The sequence below is a fragment of the Mustela nigripes genome, chromosome X (assembly GCF_022355385.1).
Source record: "Mustela nigripes isolate SB6536 chromosome X, MUSNIG.SB6536, whole genome shotgun sequence".
Classification (NCBI taxonomy): Eukaryota; Metazoa; Chordata; class Mammalia; order Carnivora; family Mustelidae; genus Mustela; species Mustela nigripes.
In genome coordinates, this window is record NC_081575.1 from 88645927 (window position 1) to 88664610 (window position 18684).

An 18684-nucleotide genomic window follows, 5' to 3' on the forward strand; every position below is an offset into this window, starting at 1 on the left:
ATTGAAACTCACAGAAATTTCAATAGAATCTAATCTGATGGATGTGGGTGAAATTTTCTCTATTCTAAAACCACTCCATCCAATTAATTATTTTCTTTTATTTGCACGTTGGTTGTACTGCTCTAGGTAGAACCTTATTGCCAAATAGAATGTATACCAAAAGACATGGTGTATAACTATGTTTAATATATGCAATAAGGCAGAGCTAAAATTCTATCAACATCACATAGAATCAGAATCTGAGGATTAGAAAAGCTCTTAAAGACCATCTTGTAGGACAACCTATCTTTCCTGTACATGTGGCCACCGGTTTTTTTTATTTTTTTAAACTCAAGTCAATAGTTTTCAGAAAGGGGGGAAAACTTCAATAAAACAAATCAAAACAACTGCAAAAAAAAATGGTACCATTCTAGCTAACACAAAAATGTTTGTTCCCTGGAGTGACTTGCATGGGGAGGAATAATAGTCTCTGCCCTCCCGCAACTACACCTGTAAGGGGTTGTAAGTACTACACGCACATGATGATATTGCGTGTAAATGTCCTTTAAGGCCACAAAAGAGGGAGCAAGTGACTATACTCCAAAGGTTACACCTTCGGAAGACAGGTGAATGGCTTTCAAGAATGACTGAGAATTACACAAGTGGACAGTAAGAGTATTTTAACCTTAAAGAACAAGGGCATCTCCTGGAGGAGATCTGCGAAAGGATGTTTCAAAAAAGGGTCGCAGCAACTGACGCTTATTAACAGTGGATTTCTACCTTAGCTGCAGGAAGAAAGCGTCTAAAAACCTCGAACCCAGACCTCACATCCGACCACTTAAAGCTGTTTTTTAAAGCCCCCCCCCCACTCCCCGCGATTCCAATGTGTAAAGTTGAGAATCACCATTTTTCAGCAGGAAGCAAAATACTAAACGTGGATTTTGAAGGGGAAAAGTGAAGGTAGGGCACAGAAAAAGAACCCTGGGAGGGCAGGGCGTCTACCGCAAGAGCAGGAACAAGAACCGAGTGAAAGCCAGAGGTAGAAGATTTAAGGGCTGTTTCTGTGGTAGAACTCCCAGAATTTCGGGGTCGGTAACGAGAGCGGCGTATGTCCAACTCCATTAAAGTGAAGTTATTCTGTCAGCAGCCCTGCTCTTAAACCCCATCATATTTCCTCACATCTTTTCCCACAGTTAAGAAAAAAAAAAAAAATGACGGATACGTTTTCTATCCCACGAAAGGCGCATGAGCAGACTGTGGGAGGAGCAAAGATCTGAGAAGCCATGAGAGCGGCCAGAGCCGCTACAATTTCTTCGCGATTCCAAAACCACAACTCACGAATACCTTGGGAAGGAGCCTCCCCAGCAGTATTTGCATCCCACTGGGGAGCGCTGATAAATACCTCAGAGTAAATTGGAGCCTTTTAAGCACCGAAGGGCGGCGAGGGCAAGGGCGGGGCAACTACTGACGTCCGCGGTGACGTTGCCGGCTCCGCCCTCACACCCGCTTCCGGTGACGCGCGGCCCCCGCTTCCGCTTTCCCGGCCTGCGCGTCGGCCCCGCCTCACTCCCACGCGCCCCCAAGCGTCACGGCGCCGGATAGCGGGAGAAAAAGCACAGGTTGCTGTCGGAAGTCCCCCTGCAGGTTCCCCTTCCGTTTTGCCTAACGACTTCCGCTTTGGGCCGTCAACATGGACGCTGCGGCTGCTTGCCGAAGCGGCCTCTGATCCGTTGTGGAGGCGCAGCTTCTCTGCTGAGTCGGCCTCGCTTCCCCGCCCTCCCCGCCTCCCCCTCCTCTCCCCACCTCCCTCCCCACCTCCCTCCCCCGCATCCCCCCGCCTCTCCCCGTCTTTCCCCGCCTTCCCCCGCCTTCCCCCGCCCCTCGCTCCAGTCGCTGGGGCAGGCGGGCTCGTCGCTACATGGGGGCGGGCCTCCGCGGCCGGCGCACGGCTTCCTGTTCGGAGGCGGCCTGGCGGTAGGCGGTGGCGACTCTGCCCGCGCCCACTTAGGCGCGGTGACCGAGCGCCTAGGAGGCTCGAGGGCTTCATCTTGTGCCGCTGCGCCAAGCCCGGCCCTGCGCCGCCATGGCCCCAGTGCAGCTGGAGAACCACCAGCTGGTCCCGCCTGGAGGCGGTGGCGGGGCCAGCGGTGGTCCCGCGTCAGCCCCGGCGCCTCCTCCTCCCGGAGCCGCCGTAGCGGCGGCCGCAGCAGCCGCGGCCAGTCCGGGCTACCGGCTGAGCACCCTCATCGAATTTCTTCTGCACCGGGCCTACTCCGAGCTCATGGTGTTGACGGACCTGTAAGTGCCGCGAAACCCATGCCTGCTCCCCAGAACCCTCCCTCCCCCCGCTTCCCGCCCAACCGGCTTAGAGAGGCTCGCACCTCCCCACGGGGCTGCTGTTTTCTCCTTTCCTTTGGGCTACTTAGTCTAGAATTTCTGAACTCTTGGGCTCAGAGGAGGTGGAGGAAACGCTTTGCATTTGGGGTCTTTCTGGAGATGGAGCAACGGAGAGTGGTTAATTATGTATGTTGTTAGACTCACTGAAAATTCTATCTTTGGGGGTTTTGCTGGAGTTACAAGCAGAACCCTATTGATTTCTTGGTTGGAAGCTTTTTAGCCGAAAGCCCAAGATTAGGGTTTAGGAATACATAATGTTCGAATTCCTAAAGACAGGAAATCTGTTTTACAGATTTAAAATTTACATTTTAAATTTAGGTTGTAATTGTTTCTGCCAGAGTTTGAACTCAGGAGATCTATTGTGTATAAATTAATCCAAAAATTTGGTTTGCTTTTTTTCCCTGAAATGTTTGAGAGTGTTTGAAGTCTTAACGCGTTTAGCGTAAGTAAAAGGTTTATTGTAACTGGTCTTCTGTTACTGTTTCTTTGAGTATGAAGGGAGTTTGTAAATCAAGTTACCAGTGAAATGCCTTGGGACATGATTAAGTTGTTAATCCCTTCAAAATAGGATCAGAATACACTAATTTTCAGTGTGTGAAGAAAAGACACTATAATATTTGGGGGGATATATACCTTAAGTACTGTTTTTCATTTTAAAATCCAGGTTCAGAAAAAATAAGAATTTTAAGTTTTTACTTAGTTTTTATCTTTTATCTTGTTACACTGCAGATCAGTGTTTTCAGTTGTATACATTAAGACGTAGATATTGGCCTGTAAAGTGGCATAGTAATTTGTTACCTGAGACTTAAAATATTTGTTTGCAGATGACTGAAGGAGTTAAAATAGGTTCCACTTATTCCTGTAAAACATTCTCACATAGTTTTGACATGTGGTACTTTATCGAATGGAACAGAAAGAAGGCTTCCCCGTCTATTTAAGAGAAACTTAAATAGCTGTTGTGATTAGGTGTCATTGTAGCAATATACTTCTCTGAACCAATTACTATTGGATTTCATAAAAATTTAAGAGTGTTCATGAAAATTTTTCATATATGTGAAGATCACCTACCCAATGTATAGCTATGGAAAAATGTTGAGAACTGCTGTCAATGATTGTGTAATTTGTATAATTTGTTCTTTCATAGAGGATTTGTAGAAATTTTTTTTTTAAGATTTTATTTATTTGTCAGAGAGAGGGAGAGAGAGCGAGCACAGGCAGACAGAATCGCAGGCAGAGGCAGAGGGAGAAGCAGGCTCCCTGCCGAGCAAGGAGCCCGATGTGGGACTCCATCCTAGGCCGCTGGGATCCTGACCTGAGCGAAGGCAGCTGCTTAACCAACTGAGCCACCCAGACGTCCCGATTTGTAGAAATTTTTGAATTATATTGTGCTTTTTATTATACAACTTAGTTATGAAGAATGTCTATTTTGTTGCAGTAGAATAAGTGTATAGTTTTAATCCTGCACCCTTTATGTGATGATGATTCCCATACTTCTGTCTGCAGCAGAGACCTCTCCACTGAACTCCAGACTCTATATCCAGATGCTTACTTTTATGTCCTAGTAATGTGCCCTAATGGGCATTTCAGTCAATTCCACTTGATATATCCAACCACCCCCAAACCTCTTCTATCTCACTAAAGAGTATCCCCATTCTTCCTGTTGTGGCTTAGGCCACAAATTTGGAGTAATTCCTCTTCCAATTCCATGCCCAGTAGTACATCAGCAAGTCTTGTCATCTCTGACTTTGGATTTGACCACTTTTCAACATTTCCATCAAGTGTGAATCCTTCACCCATGTTAACTGCAGTAGTCTGCCAGTTGATATTTCTACTGCTACCCTTTCCCCTTTATAGTTTTTGTCATCCATAAAATAGCCAGGATGATCCTTTTGAAACTTTTCTGCTCTCAACTCTCCAGCGGGTCTCTATCTCACTTATGGTAAAAAGGTTTTAAAGTCACCTGTATATGGAGTGACTGTAAAAGGTCAGTACACTTTTGAGTACAAAAGGTTGTGCTTTTAACAATAATGTTGGGGGCACCTGGGTGGCATAGTCAGTTAAGCATCAGACTCTTGGTTTTAGTTCAGGTCATGAGATCGAGCTCCATCCTTAGTGGGGAGTCTACCTGAGATTCTTTCTCTCCCTCCGTCCCTACCACCCATGTTCTCTCTCTTCTAAAATAAATATTTAAAAAAAAAAATAGGGGCGCCTGGGTGGCTCAGTGGGTTAAAGGCTCTGCCTTCAGCTCAGGTCATGATCCCAGGGTCCTGGGATCGAGCCCCATATTGGGCTCTCTGCTCAGCAGGGAACCTGCTTTCCTCTCTCTCTGCCTGACTCTCTGCCTACTTGTGATCTATGTCTGTCAAATAAATAAATAAAAATCTTTTTAAAAAAATAATAATAATGTCGGAGCAACAGGCATGAACCAGAACTATCTTGGGCAAACCAGAACTTGTGGTCTATCTATGCCTTCACCTCCTTTACTCTTTATCCTCATTTCCTAATACTCTCCTCTTTGCTTGTTCTGTTTCAGCCACACTACCTTTCTTGATGTTTTTTGATAGGTGGGTATTATAGACACACTCCCACCTTAGAGCCTTTGCTTTCCCCCCAGAAATCTGTGTGGTTTGCTTTCCACACAGGGTAATGACCTTTAGGTCTTTGTTCAGATAGAACTTATCAGAGAGACTTTATCTGACCACCCAAGAAAAGCTTTCTGCCCCTGCCTTCTATTCTTTACTCACTGCTTTGTTTTTTCTTATCGCTACTGGGTATCCTTAATTTATTATCTGCTCCCTCCCCACTGGAAGCTCCATGAGGATGGGAATTTTTATTTGTTTGGTATGTTCCCTGAGCCTAGAACATAGTTTGGCATATAGTTGAGGATTAACTAAGTATTTATTGATTTAATACATTAACAAATGAATTGTTAGAATTATCATTGTAGACCATGGAGGATTTATTTATTTTTTAAGGACTTTTAAAAAAAATTTATTTGACAGATCACAAGGAGGCAGAGAGGCAGGCAGAGAGAGAGAGGAGGAGGAGGCAGGCTCCCTGCTGAGCAGAGAGCCCAATGCAGGACTCCATCCCAGGACCCTGAGATCATGACCTGAGCTGAAGACAGAGGCTTTGATCACTGAGCCACCCAGGCGCCCCTGACCATGGAGGATTTAATGGGAAAATACCTTCCTGCTCTTGATATTTGGGTATATAAAATAACTCTTTTCTCTTTTGATTTGTGCTAACCAAAATTAGTTTTAGGAACTTACCTTGGTGTTCTTTTTTTTTTAATTGATTTATTTATTTTCAGAAAAACAGTATTCATTATTTTTTTCACCACACCCAGTGCTCCATGCAATCTGTGCCCTCTATAATACCCACCACCTGGTACCCCAACCTCCCACCCCCCCCACCACTTCAAACCCCTCAGATTGTTTTTCAGAGTCCATAGTCTCTCATGATTCACCTCCCCTCCAATTTACCCCATCTCCCTTCTCTCTAACACCCCTTGTCCTCCATGATATTTGTTATGCTCCACAAATAAGTGAAACCATATGATAATTGACTCTCTCTGCTTGACTTATTTCACTCAGCATAATCTCTTCCAGTCCCGTCCATGTTGCTACAAAAGTTGTGTATTCATCCTTTCTGATGGAGGCATAATACTCCATAATCATGTATTTTTCCTTGTTCCCGGTGGGAACTGTCAGAATCAATGTATTGATGTAAAACTAGTGTGCTAGGTCTACTTTTTAAGAGTCTTATTTTTGCTGTATTTGATGCTTGTCTGTGAACTATTGAAAGTAAAAAGGACTGCCTTGACAATTTCAGTGGTTTGTTTTTGGCCACAGAAATCTGGGTGTTTTTTTTTTTTTTCCTTCTGCTTATCTACACCCACCTCCTCTCCGACATACGTGCTCTCATCTCAGAGTTTACACTTTGCCTTGACTTCTTAAGGAATTAGATTCTACTCCTTTTTTTTTTTTCTTTAACCTGTTTTAAATAAAATTAGATAAAGCTAGGATCTCAGTTATGTAAACTTGTCTTATACTTCAGTGTAAATAAATGTCTGCTACTTCCAAAAATTTGCATTTTGGGGCTATTGCCCCAAATCGTGGATTTGTTATCCATAAAGGAATTTTAAATAGATTAGGAGGAATTGGGAGGAAAGGGATGCAGACAACAAAGCCTAATCTTTGTCCGGGAAATGATACTGCCTCTACATGAGGTGATCCTTTTAGGGTCTCTGGGGCAGGTGGGAAGAGCTGGGACACTGTTTCCTGTTCTTTCTACCCCCACCCCCCAAAGGCTCTCCTCTTTTGTTTCTCTCTCTTATGCACACATCAGCATCCATAGTTATCATTCTCTCCCTCCCTTGAGGATGAGGGTTGTGGCTTCTCAAAAGGAGTGTTCTCAGGAACTTTCACGTGTAGAGGAACTTGCCAATAGCTGTTTTCCTTGCAGTCTTATAAGGACTTAATTTCTGCTTCATCTGATCCTGCTGGCCCTTCCACCTTCTACCTAGTTTCCTTTACCATCCGGATCATAATTTCAACTTCTGTCTCACTGTCTGCTCTCAGAATTATTGTTAACTACAAGCCAGAGCTCATTTTGATAGTTTCCCCTCCTTGTACCTTGAACTCTGGTTTTATTTTTTCTGCACCTGTGGCCTGTGGGTGGGAGAAGAGAATTGAAATGGCTCAGTGTGTTTTCTTCAAGAAGGGATTAGATGTAAAGGAGGCTTTACAATTGCTCAGGCCGTTGAATCCTGAGCCATGGGATAGAGGTTTCCAAAATGCGGTGATTCAGGAGGCACATCAGGACCTTTGTAAGCATCAGTGGATGTGAGAGTGTTAAATGGTATAATTTAACAGGGAAAATGGTGACATTGGTTGCTGGCTATTGTACTGGAGAACTAGCAAAAAATAAATCAAAACCTTACTGGAGCTTAAAAGTAATCATGTACATCTAACCACCATGCAACATCATACTTACTGTAAAACCCTTGGCTGACACTGGTTCTTTTGTGTGCTTAGCTTCCAGTTTTGCCCATCCTGATAAAACATGGAGAGATTATTGCTTGGAAGCAAGGTTCCATTGGATATAAGGAAGCTAGCAGCTAGTATACTGCATCTGTGTCTGTTTTGGTTTTATTTATTTATTTATTTTTTAAAATCAAACATCTTGCTTTCTTTTTTTTTTTAAGATTTTATTTATTTATTTGACAGAGAGAAATCACAAGTAGATGGAGAGGCAGGCAGAGAGAGAGAGGGAAGCAGGCTCCCTGCCGAGCAGAGAGCCCGACGCGGGACTCAATCTCAGGACCCTGAGATCATGACCTGAGCCGAAGGCAGTGGCTTAACCCACTGAGCCACCCAGGCACCCTCTGTTTTGGTTTTAAAAGAATAGTTTCGGGGTGTCTGGGTGGCTCAGTGGGTTAAGCCTCTGCCTTCAGCTCAGATCATGGTCTCAGAGTCCTGGGATAGAGCCCCCCATCAGGCTCTATGCTCAGCAGGGAGCCTGCTTCCACTACCCTCTCTGCCTGCCTCTCTGCCTACTTGTGTTCTCTGTCTGTGTCAAATAAATAAATAAAATCTTTAAAATATATATATATATATTCGGGACACCTGGGTGGCTCAGTGGGTTGAGCCTCTGCCTTCAACTAAGGTCATGATCTCAGGGTCCCGGGATTGAGCCCCGCATCAGGCTCTCTGCTCAACAGGGAGCCTGCTTCCCCCCCACCCCCACCTCCCTGTCTGCCTACTTGTGATCTCTGTCTGTCAAGTAAATAAATAAAATCTTTTTAAAAAAGAGTATTTTTTCTGACTGTATGATATAGTAGTGTTTAATGTAAGATGTGAGCTTTTTAAATGTTTGAGATTCATGCAGTACCTTTTGGATCATCTTGAATGGAGAGGAATGTTCGTTTGTTGGTTTTTTCCCTTATAGCCATATTGCTAGAAACCCATAAAAAAGATCAGGTAGCCACATAAGCCTGTAGTGGCTATTTATCTAGTTTTTCTGAAACACTAAGGTATGTAATAGAGCCAAAATAAAGACTGTTACCATATTTTGATGAAGCTTTGTGTATATTTAGTCAATTTCTTTTTTCTTTTTTTTTTTTTAACCTTATAGACTACCAAGGAAATCTGATGTGGAAAGGTGAGTATGAACGAAACCTTAAATCTCTGTCTATGTTGGCATATCTATGAGAGTGTATGTGAGAAAGAGAGTGAGTGAGTATTGGGGGGGGGGGCGGTGTTAGGGCTATGGATCCGAAACCTAGGTCCAGAGAACCTAAGGTGATGTTTCACACCATTTGTTTAGGGAACCCTGGGAAATGTCATCCTTGACATTCTTGGTGTAGACCAGCTCTGGACCTTGTGTTCGAGAAACCTTTGTTGTCAAGTCCCTGAAGAGGATAGGAAAATGTAGAAGGTATAGAACTTAATAGAAAAAGCTGAGGAACAGACTGAATTAAGAAAATTGGCCGCAAAGATGCTATTAGATGTCTTTAGAGAATTGACATTTGCATACTGCTATTGCTGTTTAATAGTTGAGAGAATTTTGATTGAGTTGGAGTTTGGGGCTTAAGACATAACTAAACACCAATGTTTCCATAAGGGAAAGGAACAAGATACATTAAGGTTTCAAAGTAATCCTGTGATGGAGAGTTAAGTTGTAGCCATAGAATTGGCTACTTGACTGTATCTCTGGCACTACTTATGCTCCTTGGTTATTTTTTTTTTTTCTCCTAAATACCAAGTCACTAAGGAAGATTTATTAGTGACTCTGCTCCCCACCCACACCACCAGCTATCTTTCTGATGGAACTGGATCAAAAAGGTAGAGATGGGAGAGACCATCAAAGCATACCTTTGTTATAGTTTGGCTGGTCAGTTTTAAAGGAAGGAAATGTAAATCCGGGTTTCTTCTGTCCACTCTGGGGTCGGAAGGGAAGCTGGGCCTTGAAAAACTGACTCATGCTGCTGATCACTGAGATTGCATGGTGTCAAAAAAAGTCATGTTACAGTAGTTTACAAAGGTGGGTGTTTGCTTTCCAGTACAGGAGATCATTTGGGGAACCAAGTTAATAATATACAGATATGTTTGCTCTAGGAGAAGAGCAGAGAGCTCATGTGCTCTGTAAGTCATTGCTGAGTTGGAGTTTTAGTACTGGGGCTCCCAGCCCCGAGATGGTGCCAGATCTTAATGCACATTTCCTATTTCTGCTGTGCTCCAATCCTGCCTGTGATGCTCTGCTTGTTTGGTCTGTTAAGATGCTTCGTAGACACTGGCAAAGAGTCTTAATTGTATCTGTGCCCTTGCTTCTTCTCTTCATACTACTAATAATCATATTGATGGTTGGATCTTAAGGAAACCTTTTCAGGGTTTTTTGTGGGCTATGCACACATGCTCTCGCTAGGACTTAGACTCTGTAGTCCTCAGTCAGGATTATACTTCAACAAAAGCTTTTATTTTGGTGCATTGCCTCATGGCATTGCTGTTGGTGAGATACAGAGATGTGGGTTGGATCTGTAGGCCATTGCAACTGTACTGAGATTAATATAGGTCAGAGTCCACTTGGAGGGAGGTTGATGTACTGCTGGGTCTTGTCAACGGGCCTGTGGAATGTTTTTTTCGGTATCTTAAGGTAAATTACAAAAGTGATTTTCAGTTTTATAGCTGACTGGAAATTGAGAGGTCTGGCTAACACACTGACAAAGCTTTCAAGGCTTTATGAGATGATAAAAATACTGATGAGTATTGTGAGAAAAAGCATCATAGTGCATATAGCACAAAAATAGATATGGACAGACCATCTAAGCTTTTATTTTTAGTGCTCAGCTTACTTTAACTTTGTTTAGATGATTTAATATCTAAATTTGTTGCTGCAATTAGTTTGGTAAAGAGTTGCATAGTTAGTTCTTTGATTACTCAGGTATTTAAATCACGCTCTTGTAAGATGGGAAATGGGCCCTTGCTTTTGTAGAAGTGAGACAGTTTCAAGCTTTGGTAAAGATCTGTTTCAGTTCCTTTCTCATACCAAAAAGGTTGCTAATACATAACTCATAGTCTCAATTATGAAATTCCTGACTCTTAATTTGTTCTCCTCTGGGACCTAGTTAACTTATATTGTACATTTGTATCTGTGAATTGGGCATAATTCAGTAAACAACTTTTTTTGTCATGCAAAATTAATTTAAAAAATGTGATTGTGATTTATTGCTAAAACTTTTTTTGGACTTATTACTTGGAAGTTGAAAATAAAAAATGCAGGCAGTATATAAAATGTGACAATAATTCATATTTAGGTAAATACCTTATTTGGGGTTTCATTTCATTGTAATTTTTATAAACAGAGATTGATTCATGTTTTAGCCCAGATGAAATAAATTGTGAAATACTCTTTTCAAAACGTTGGTTCATTAAGAAATGTTTTATTTTATAGGAAAATAGAAATAGTGCAGTTTGCTAGCCGGACACGTCAACTCTTTGTTCGACTATTAGCTTTAGTAAAGTGGGCTAATAATGCTGGCAAGGTGGAAAAATGTGCGGTGAGTTAAACTTTTTATTTTATATAAAATAACCTTTTGGAATGTTAACTTATTATAGACATAGCTTCTAATTTTAGCTTTAATTTATATCTGTTGATTTCTTTCGAGAGAGTACTTAAGTGAGTAATCCTATTTCTGTACAAAAATGTGTAGGGAAGCCTGGGTGGCTCAGTTGGGTAAGCATATGCCTTCAGCTCAGGTCATGATCCCAGGGTCCTGGGATCAAGCCCCACATAGAGCTTCCTGCTCATCGGGGAGCCTGCTTCTCCCTCTCTTTTGCTTTCTTGCTCTCTTTCTCTCTCAAATAAATAAATGGAATCTTTAAAAAAAAATGTGTACTATATTTCTGTAGAAACTTAGTCTTGATCACCTAAGCAGGAAAAAAGAGTTGGTCGTATCTGGAGATATCATTATTCTAGAAGACATTAAATATGAGACTCAAACTATAGGGGGGGAAAGAGCTTTACATTTGTTTGCTTCCTTAGAGTAAGCAAAGTATTTCCTTGAATTTTACCTTTTGATTCTTCAAAATCCTCTGAGTATGGCAGAGTTGGTATTTCCTTCTTGTTTTACAGATGTGGGAGTAAGGTACTTAGGAGCTAAATGTCTTCTTCAAGGTCACAGATCTGGTAACAGCGTTTATGTGTTTGTTATTCATCTATTGATTCTCCAAACCCTTTAGTGAGCACAGGGCATAGGGTATGGCAGATGAGATTTGTTTTTTTTTTAAGATTTATTTATTTATTTATTTGACAGAGATCACAAGTAGGCAGAGAGGCAGGCAGAGAGAGAGGGGGGAAGCAGGCTCCCCACTGAGCAAACAGCCCAGGATCATGACCTGAGCCAAAGGCAGAGGCTTTAACCCATTGAGCCACCCAGGGGCCCCAGCAGATGAGATTTAACTAAGGCACAGCCCTGCCCTCAAGAAGGTCATAGTCTTTGTCTGTTAAGTCACCCTTGAATTCAAAGGAGTGACACTTGATGAAGTGTGCCAAAGATGCTAAAATCTGCCAACCGCCCCCCCCCCCCGCAACAAAAAGAAAAGAAACCCAAGTTAGGAGCTCATAACTTGGGGAGGATGGCGCAGTGTTAACAAACAAGACACATGATTACTTCCTTCTTTTTTACTTCAGTCACTTCCCATGAGGAGAAGGAAAGAGAGTAGAGTGCCCTTTCATAGTGGAAAGGGTAGAGTAATTATTATAAAATGAATAAAGTCCTAAAATAATGAGAGCATTTATTCACTTTAATTGAGGTCAGCTCTACAAGGCCAAGTAACCTTCTAACCATTGTCAGTTATATTTGGAAAGTGGGTAGATTCTCTGATCTTGACATTGATGCTCATATTTTTTCCCATTCAGTTATGTAATAACATTAAAATGTTTTATCAGTTTTTGTCAGTGAAGGCAAAAAAACAGCTTTACATTGGTTAAATTTTATTTGAGTCCTTTTCAAATTTCTCTTAAAGTTTACTGGACTTCCTGGATAAATTAAAATGAGCAGCCACCTGGTCAGTATGGAGGTACTGTAATTTTAGCACCCTGACAAGCTAAGTTGAAAATATTTTTATAGTACTTTTATATTTCCAACTCTTTCGGGGTTTGCCTCTTCCATAAAATCCCACTTCAGAAAGGAATCTAGGACACAGTTGTGTTTCTGCACATGATTTCCTAACCTCTACCCTCCCTTGTAGCTGCTGCTTTCACTGTCCTCGGTTCTACTGGGTTCCTCATCGTTAGACACAGAGCCTATGTGAAAGTTGCTAAAATGAAAGGAGAAAAGGGGCTGTGAAAAAGTTGAGAATTGTAAATTCTAGAATAACAATTTTTTAAAGTTAAAAATAAAACCCGGGGCGCCTGGGTGGCTCAGTGGGTTGGGCCTCTGCCTTCGGCTCAGGTCATGATCTCAGGGTCCTGGGATCGAGCCCCGCATCGGGCTCTGTTCGGCGGTGAGCCTGCTTCCCCTTCTCTCTGCCTGCCTCTCTGCCTGCTTGTGATCTCTCTCTCTCTCTCTCTCTGTGAAATAAATAAATAAATAATCTTAAAAATAAAACCCAGTTTTCATTGAAGTTGATACTCAATTGGAGCTCTACCAACCAAGCTAGTGACAAGACTGGAAGAATTCTACCAAGGTACATTCTAGCCACATACCTTTTGTCTTTAGGAGTAGGCTGTCATCCTTCTGAAATAAAATCTCAATCACAGGTTAGAGGGAAAATATTTTGTACCCCATATATTGTTTTTCTCATGGGGGGAAATGTTCTTTGATTCATCTGTTGTCAGTATGATAAGGAAATTAAAGTTTGTATTTAGAAGGTCTTTTGTCTACTGTAAAGCATCATTCGAAGAATAGTTTGATTATAAATGTTAATAAACAGACTTATGCCAAACTTATTTATCAGAAAGTTTTATAATTCATTGTTCTGGAAATTCGGACACCAAATGTAGTAAATCTATTTTGGCTGAAATGAAGAAGCATGGTATAATATTTATGAAAAGCCTAGGGTTTCTTTTCAATAATTACTTAACTTGGGGTAATCTTTTGTTAAAGATGTTCAAACTTGTAATGAAAAGTTAGGAATCACTGAAGTATATCAAATCCAAGTATTCAATTTTTCAAACCTGGCGTTAAATCCCTACTTATATCGTGAGTATTTCCGTTGCTTGTTTAATACTGCTGAGTTGTGCTTCAGTAGCATAATGTCAAGGAAAATCCAAGACTCTTGCTTTTGATATTGAGCTGTATTGTTTTTTGAATTGAGAATTAAGTCACATTCTGAATAAAGTCTCATACTGAGCTTATATAAACTTTTGGTATTTTTGTTTTGTGAATGTAGATGCTGCAAATGTGTTTGTTAGGGATAAGGTCCATCAACTGGAGAATTAGAGGATTATTCATGTTTTGACTCTTCTGTTCTCAACCTAGTACCATTTGAGGTTCTTAATAAATAATGATTTTTAGCCATGCTGGACATATTAAGTGTGTAACAATGTATAAATACACAGTTTATAACTCTAACAGTAGAACAGTTCATGTTTTATTTAAAAAAAAGAAAATATCTCATATTCCTGGAGCTCTTTAAAAAACAGCTTTATTGAGCTATAATTCATAGACCATACAATCCACCCATTTAAAGTGTACAGTGGTTTTTAGTATATTCAGATATGTGCAACCATCAGTCAATTTTAGAACATTGTTAATATCATCTCAGAAAGAAAATACGTAGCCTTTTGCTGTCACCTCCAAGTGCCCCCCCACCCAGCCCTAAGTAAGCACTAATCTGCTGTCAATAGATTTGCCTATTCTGCACATGTCATATAAATGGAATTGTAGTAGGATAGGGGCTTCTGTAACTGACTTATTTCACTTAGCATCTAACATTTTCAAGGTTCATTGTAGCATGTAGTAGTACTTTGTTTCTTTTTATAGTTGAATTGTATGGATCTACTATCTTTTGTTTATCATAAGTTTATGAAGGTTTAGGTTGCTTCTAGTTTTTGGCTGTTATGAATAATGTTACTGTAAACACTCATGTACAAGTTTCTGCATAGACATATGTTTTTATTTCTCTTGGGTATATGCCTAGGAATGGAATGGTTGGGTCATATGGTGACTGTGTTTAAGTCACTTGAGGAACTGCCAGACTGTCTTCCAAAATGGCTGACCCATTTTACATTCCCACCATCAATGTATGAGCATTCCAGTTTTTCCATGCTGATACTTGTTATTGTCTGACATTTTGATGCCAGTCATCCTGTTAGGTGTGAAGGTGGTATCTCATTGTGGATTCGATTTGCATTTCTCTGCGGACAAGTGATGTTGAATATGTTTTCTTTGCTTTTGGGCATTTATGTAGTTTTCTTAAGAGAAATATCTATAAAGTGCTCAGTTAAATTTGAAAAGAGAATATTAACCATATAAACAGCTGGCATGTGAGTGGTTAAAAAAAAAGAATGTGATGATCACTAGGGACCTGTATAGTTTTGTTAAAAAGTTACTCAAAACTAAAATTTTATGTTTTTTCATTAGATTTTTGAGTCAGAGATAGTATATTTTTCATTAATTACCCATATTAAAGGTGAAGCAGTGTGGTCTAGATGAACTATAGAACTCCACTAGGGTTGATGCTTGTCTTCCCAGAGGGAAGTCTTTGGTATTCTTTGGCCTTGACTATGATCTGATAAGCATTTTTAACAGCGTCCTGGAGATTTGGGATGATCTAAATCAGTAAAAACCAGCTCAGAAGTTGAGAAAAGTAGGGTTCAGTCTGTTCAACATCTGACTCCTGATTTCAGCTCAGGGTGGGTAGTGGTTTCAGGGTCGGGGGATGGAGCCCACATCAGGCTCCACACTCCTTGTGGGGTCTGGTAGAGATTCTTTCTCTTTTCCTCTGCCCCTCCTGCTTGTCCTCTCTCTCTCTCCAAAACAAATAAATAAATCTTAAAAAAAAAAAAAAAAAAAAAAAGAGTTGCGAGAAGTAGGATCCAAATGGTTTTAATGTGTTAGAATCAGACAGATTACAGTCCTCCTTCAGTTTCGGGGTGGAAAAAGGACCTTGCTTGGTAGATTCATGTACAAAATATCAAGGCCTTTTAGTGGAGTCCCAGCTTGCTGTGTGCTAGCACTGTCATTGCTCTTAATAAGTTAATGGTGGCATTGATAGAAATCCATTTTAGTAGTCATGCAAGGTAGCACTTCTGGGCAGTCTAAAAGAAGAAACATTTTTTTTGGTTCTGGTTTCTCTGATTGTTGGCTTTCTTGAGCAGGTGGCTAAGTCTCAATTTTCTCATCTCTAAGGTGATAGTAATTATCTAGTTTTATGTATTTCCTAGAGTTGTGAAGATCACATAATAAAAATGAGTATGGAAATACTGAGAAAATGTAGGGCATTTTGTGCTGGTATTGTGGGTGTGATGTGGTATTAATTCTGGATACCATGTTTTAAGTTGACCACTGATATATTAGAGCATTTCCAAGGCAGCAGAACAAGGGTGGTGAGTTGGAAATTTGGAGATAACCGCTTAAATGAAGTAACTTGGGATGTTTTAGCTTGGAGATGGGGTGGGCTTCCGATGTTTGAAGGACATGAGAGACATTACTGCTCTAGAATAGAAGATAAACATTTCAAGGAAGTAGTTTTTAGCTCCTTGAGAGCTTGGCTAGTTCAGGTACCCTTATGAAATGCAGTAGAGAACTGATGGAAAGGATTTCTATTTGGGGCATGAGTTGGCCCAGATATCATACAACAGGCAACATTTATGGAGTATTTTATGTGTTCTGGTTAGTGTTCTGAAGGTTTTATAATGTATTAGCTCTTTCTAAAAAAAAAAAAATTATTTATGTATTTGAGAGAGCAAGCATTCGAGAAGGGGGAGGAGCAGAGGGAGAGAATCTCAAGAAAATTCCCTGCTGAGGGCAGAGCCCCGTGTGGGGCTCCATCCTATGATCCAGGAGATCATGATCTGAGCCGAAACCAAGAGCTGGACACTTTAAGCGACTGAGCCACCCAGGCAACCCTATACGCATTAACTCTTAATCCTCAGAACAACCTTATGAGGCTGGAAATCATTATCTTCATTTGACAGTTGAAAAAACTGAGGCCCAGAAAGGTTAAGTGACTTGCCTAAGATTATAGGGAAAGTAAGTTGCAAAGTTAAAGAGACTAAGGCAGTCTGGATCCAGGAGTCCATCTTTTAACTACTTTGTTACCAGCCAACTCTAGAAGTCTATGGAAGTAAAGAGCCTTTTATTCTATTTATTTTTCCTAACTTCTGCTACGTATGTGTAATGTTAAAGATGGGCAAACAAACTGGAAAACCTTTTACTTGAAGTGATAGGAAGTTATTGTTTTTAGTGCCAAATACAAATGTATAAAATATTTCTTCACATCACTGGAAAATTTCTTGAAGAAATGTTTCATATGTGGAAAACTGTATTAATTTCCTCAAAGTTTACTTTGGAATGAATAAATGATATTTGAAGTGCAAAGCAGCTTGTTCTCAATGAAGCTTAATTCATTTACCCTTCGCTTTAAAGATGATTTCAAGCTTTTTGGATCAGCAAGCCATTCTGTTTGTGGATACTGCTGATCGCCTGGCCTCGTTAGCTAGAGATGCCCTAGTCCATGCACGCCTGCCTAGCTTTGCCATTCCGTATGCAATTGATGTACTGACTACTGGGTCTTACCCACGACTGCCCACCTGCATTAGGGTAAGTGCATTGTTCACCATTCCTATTCTTAAAACTTGAAGGTTTTTGAATCAAGGAAAAGAAGTTGAAGGTTTTGGTGATGAAATCTCTGTTAGCCCAACAAAACAGCTATTATCTATTTTTAAAACAATTATTTCATGTAATTCACTTTTTTCTCTATAACTAAAATTGTGGTTTTTTGAAATAAATTGAGGCCAGAATATGAATACTATCAAAATGGATGACTATGTCTGTGTGTGTGTGAGGTTAAGCATGTGCACATTAGCTTAGATCTATTTCAGATGTGAAAACACTACATGCTAGTTGCTTTTTGGAAGGTTTTGTGTTTTTTTTTTAAGTACTATTGTGGTAGTTGTTTACTGACTTGGTGCTATTGTATTTTATACTTTCAAGAAGTGGTGGAAGTCATCTAGTGACATGAACTTGGTCTTGTAAATAGAGCATGAAGAAGATCGTGTTGTATTACCATCTTAGCTGGGTGACTGGTGGAATCATTGGCATTCTAAAGCATGATAGTAATGGTCATGTTAGTATTACTGGATGTAAACTACAGAAATGAGTTTTGAGATTCTCTTGCACGAAGTACAAAAATACTATGTTAAGACAGGCACAGGTAAAAATTGTGTCTCTTTGTACATTATTTTCAAATCACTTCATGTTTTTCGTAGGATAAAATTATTCCTCCAGACCCAATTACCAAAATTGAGAAACAAGCCACACTTCACCAGCTTAATCAGATTCTTAGACATCGGCTTGTGACTACAGATCTTCCTCCTCAGTTAGCAAATCTTACAGTTGGTATGTACCTGAAGGTTTTTTTTGTTTGTTTGTTTGTTTTTTTAAGAATTAACTTATTAGAATTTTTTTTAAACAGCTTTTGGGGTTTCATTCAAAGAAATACTACTTTGAATTTTTGGCCTGCAATTCAGGTAGTGTTCAGATATGAGACTTGTCAACCCGATCATTTCTCTTCAGTACCTGGGGATAAAACACTGGTATGTGAAGCAGGGAGATCACGTGGGACTGTGGGACTGGAGAAGAGAAGAAGCCCCAGAGTTACACCTCAAGAGAAAATTGTTAGTTGGTGTTAGAAGTGTTAACTGCCTTTGGCTATTTCTTATGCAGGAACTACCTAATTTTTTGGATACTTATAAAAGAACTTGCAAGCTAATTAAAATTTATTTTAAGTTAGACTGAACATTCTAAGTTAGTAGGAAACTGCTTATTTTCTAGCAAGTAGTCATCTTTTTCTTCTTCTAAAAGCAAATGGCCGGGTGAAGTTCCGAGTTGAGGGAGAATTTGAAGCCACCTTGACCGTGATGGGAGATGATCCAGATGTTCCATGGCGTCTTCTCAAGCTAGAAATTCTAGTTGAGGATAAGGAAACAGGAGGTAAATTATGAACACTGACTTTAATTCTAAATATTAATTCAGATGTTTGGTGTTTTTATATTACTGAAACATTCTTACAGAATGATAAGTTTAGCAGTTTATCCTGTCATTTGAAGCAGGTGCTAGGATAATCATACCTACCTACT

At 40.4% G+C, this 18684-nt stretch overlaps 1 protein-coding gene across 2 annotated transcripts in view; it reads left to right on the forward strand.

Moving 5' to 3' along the window:
- The first annotated feature begins 1516 nt into the window (after positions 1-1516).
- Positions 1517-18684, forward strand: part of MED14 (mediator complex subunit 14) — a 73187-nt gene continuing 56019 nt past the window's right edge. The window contains exons 1-6 of one of the 2 annotated variants that reach the window (XM_059385042.1): positions 1517-2277; positions 8515-8541; positions 10831-10936; positions 16973-17146; positions 17815-17944; positions 18410-18538. In XM_059385042.1, coding sequence (XP_059241025.1) covers positions 2063-2277; positions 8515-8541; positions 10831-10936; positions 16973-17146; positions 17815-17944; positions 18410-18538 — 781 coding nt within the window. In that variant the 5' untranslated portion in view covers positions 1517-2062. The remainder of the gene's footprint in view (positions 2278-8514; positions 8542-10830; positions 10937-16972; positions 17147-17814; positions 17945-18409; positions 18539-18684) is intronic. The other variant, XM_059385041.1, reaches the window with a different exon arrangement.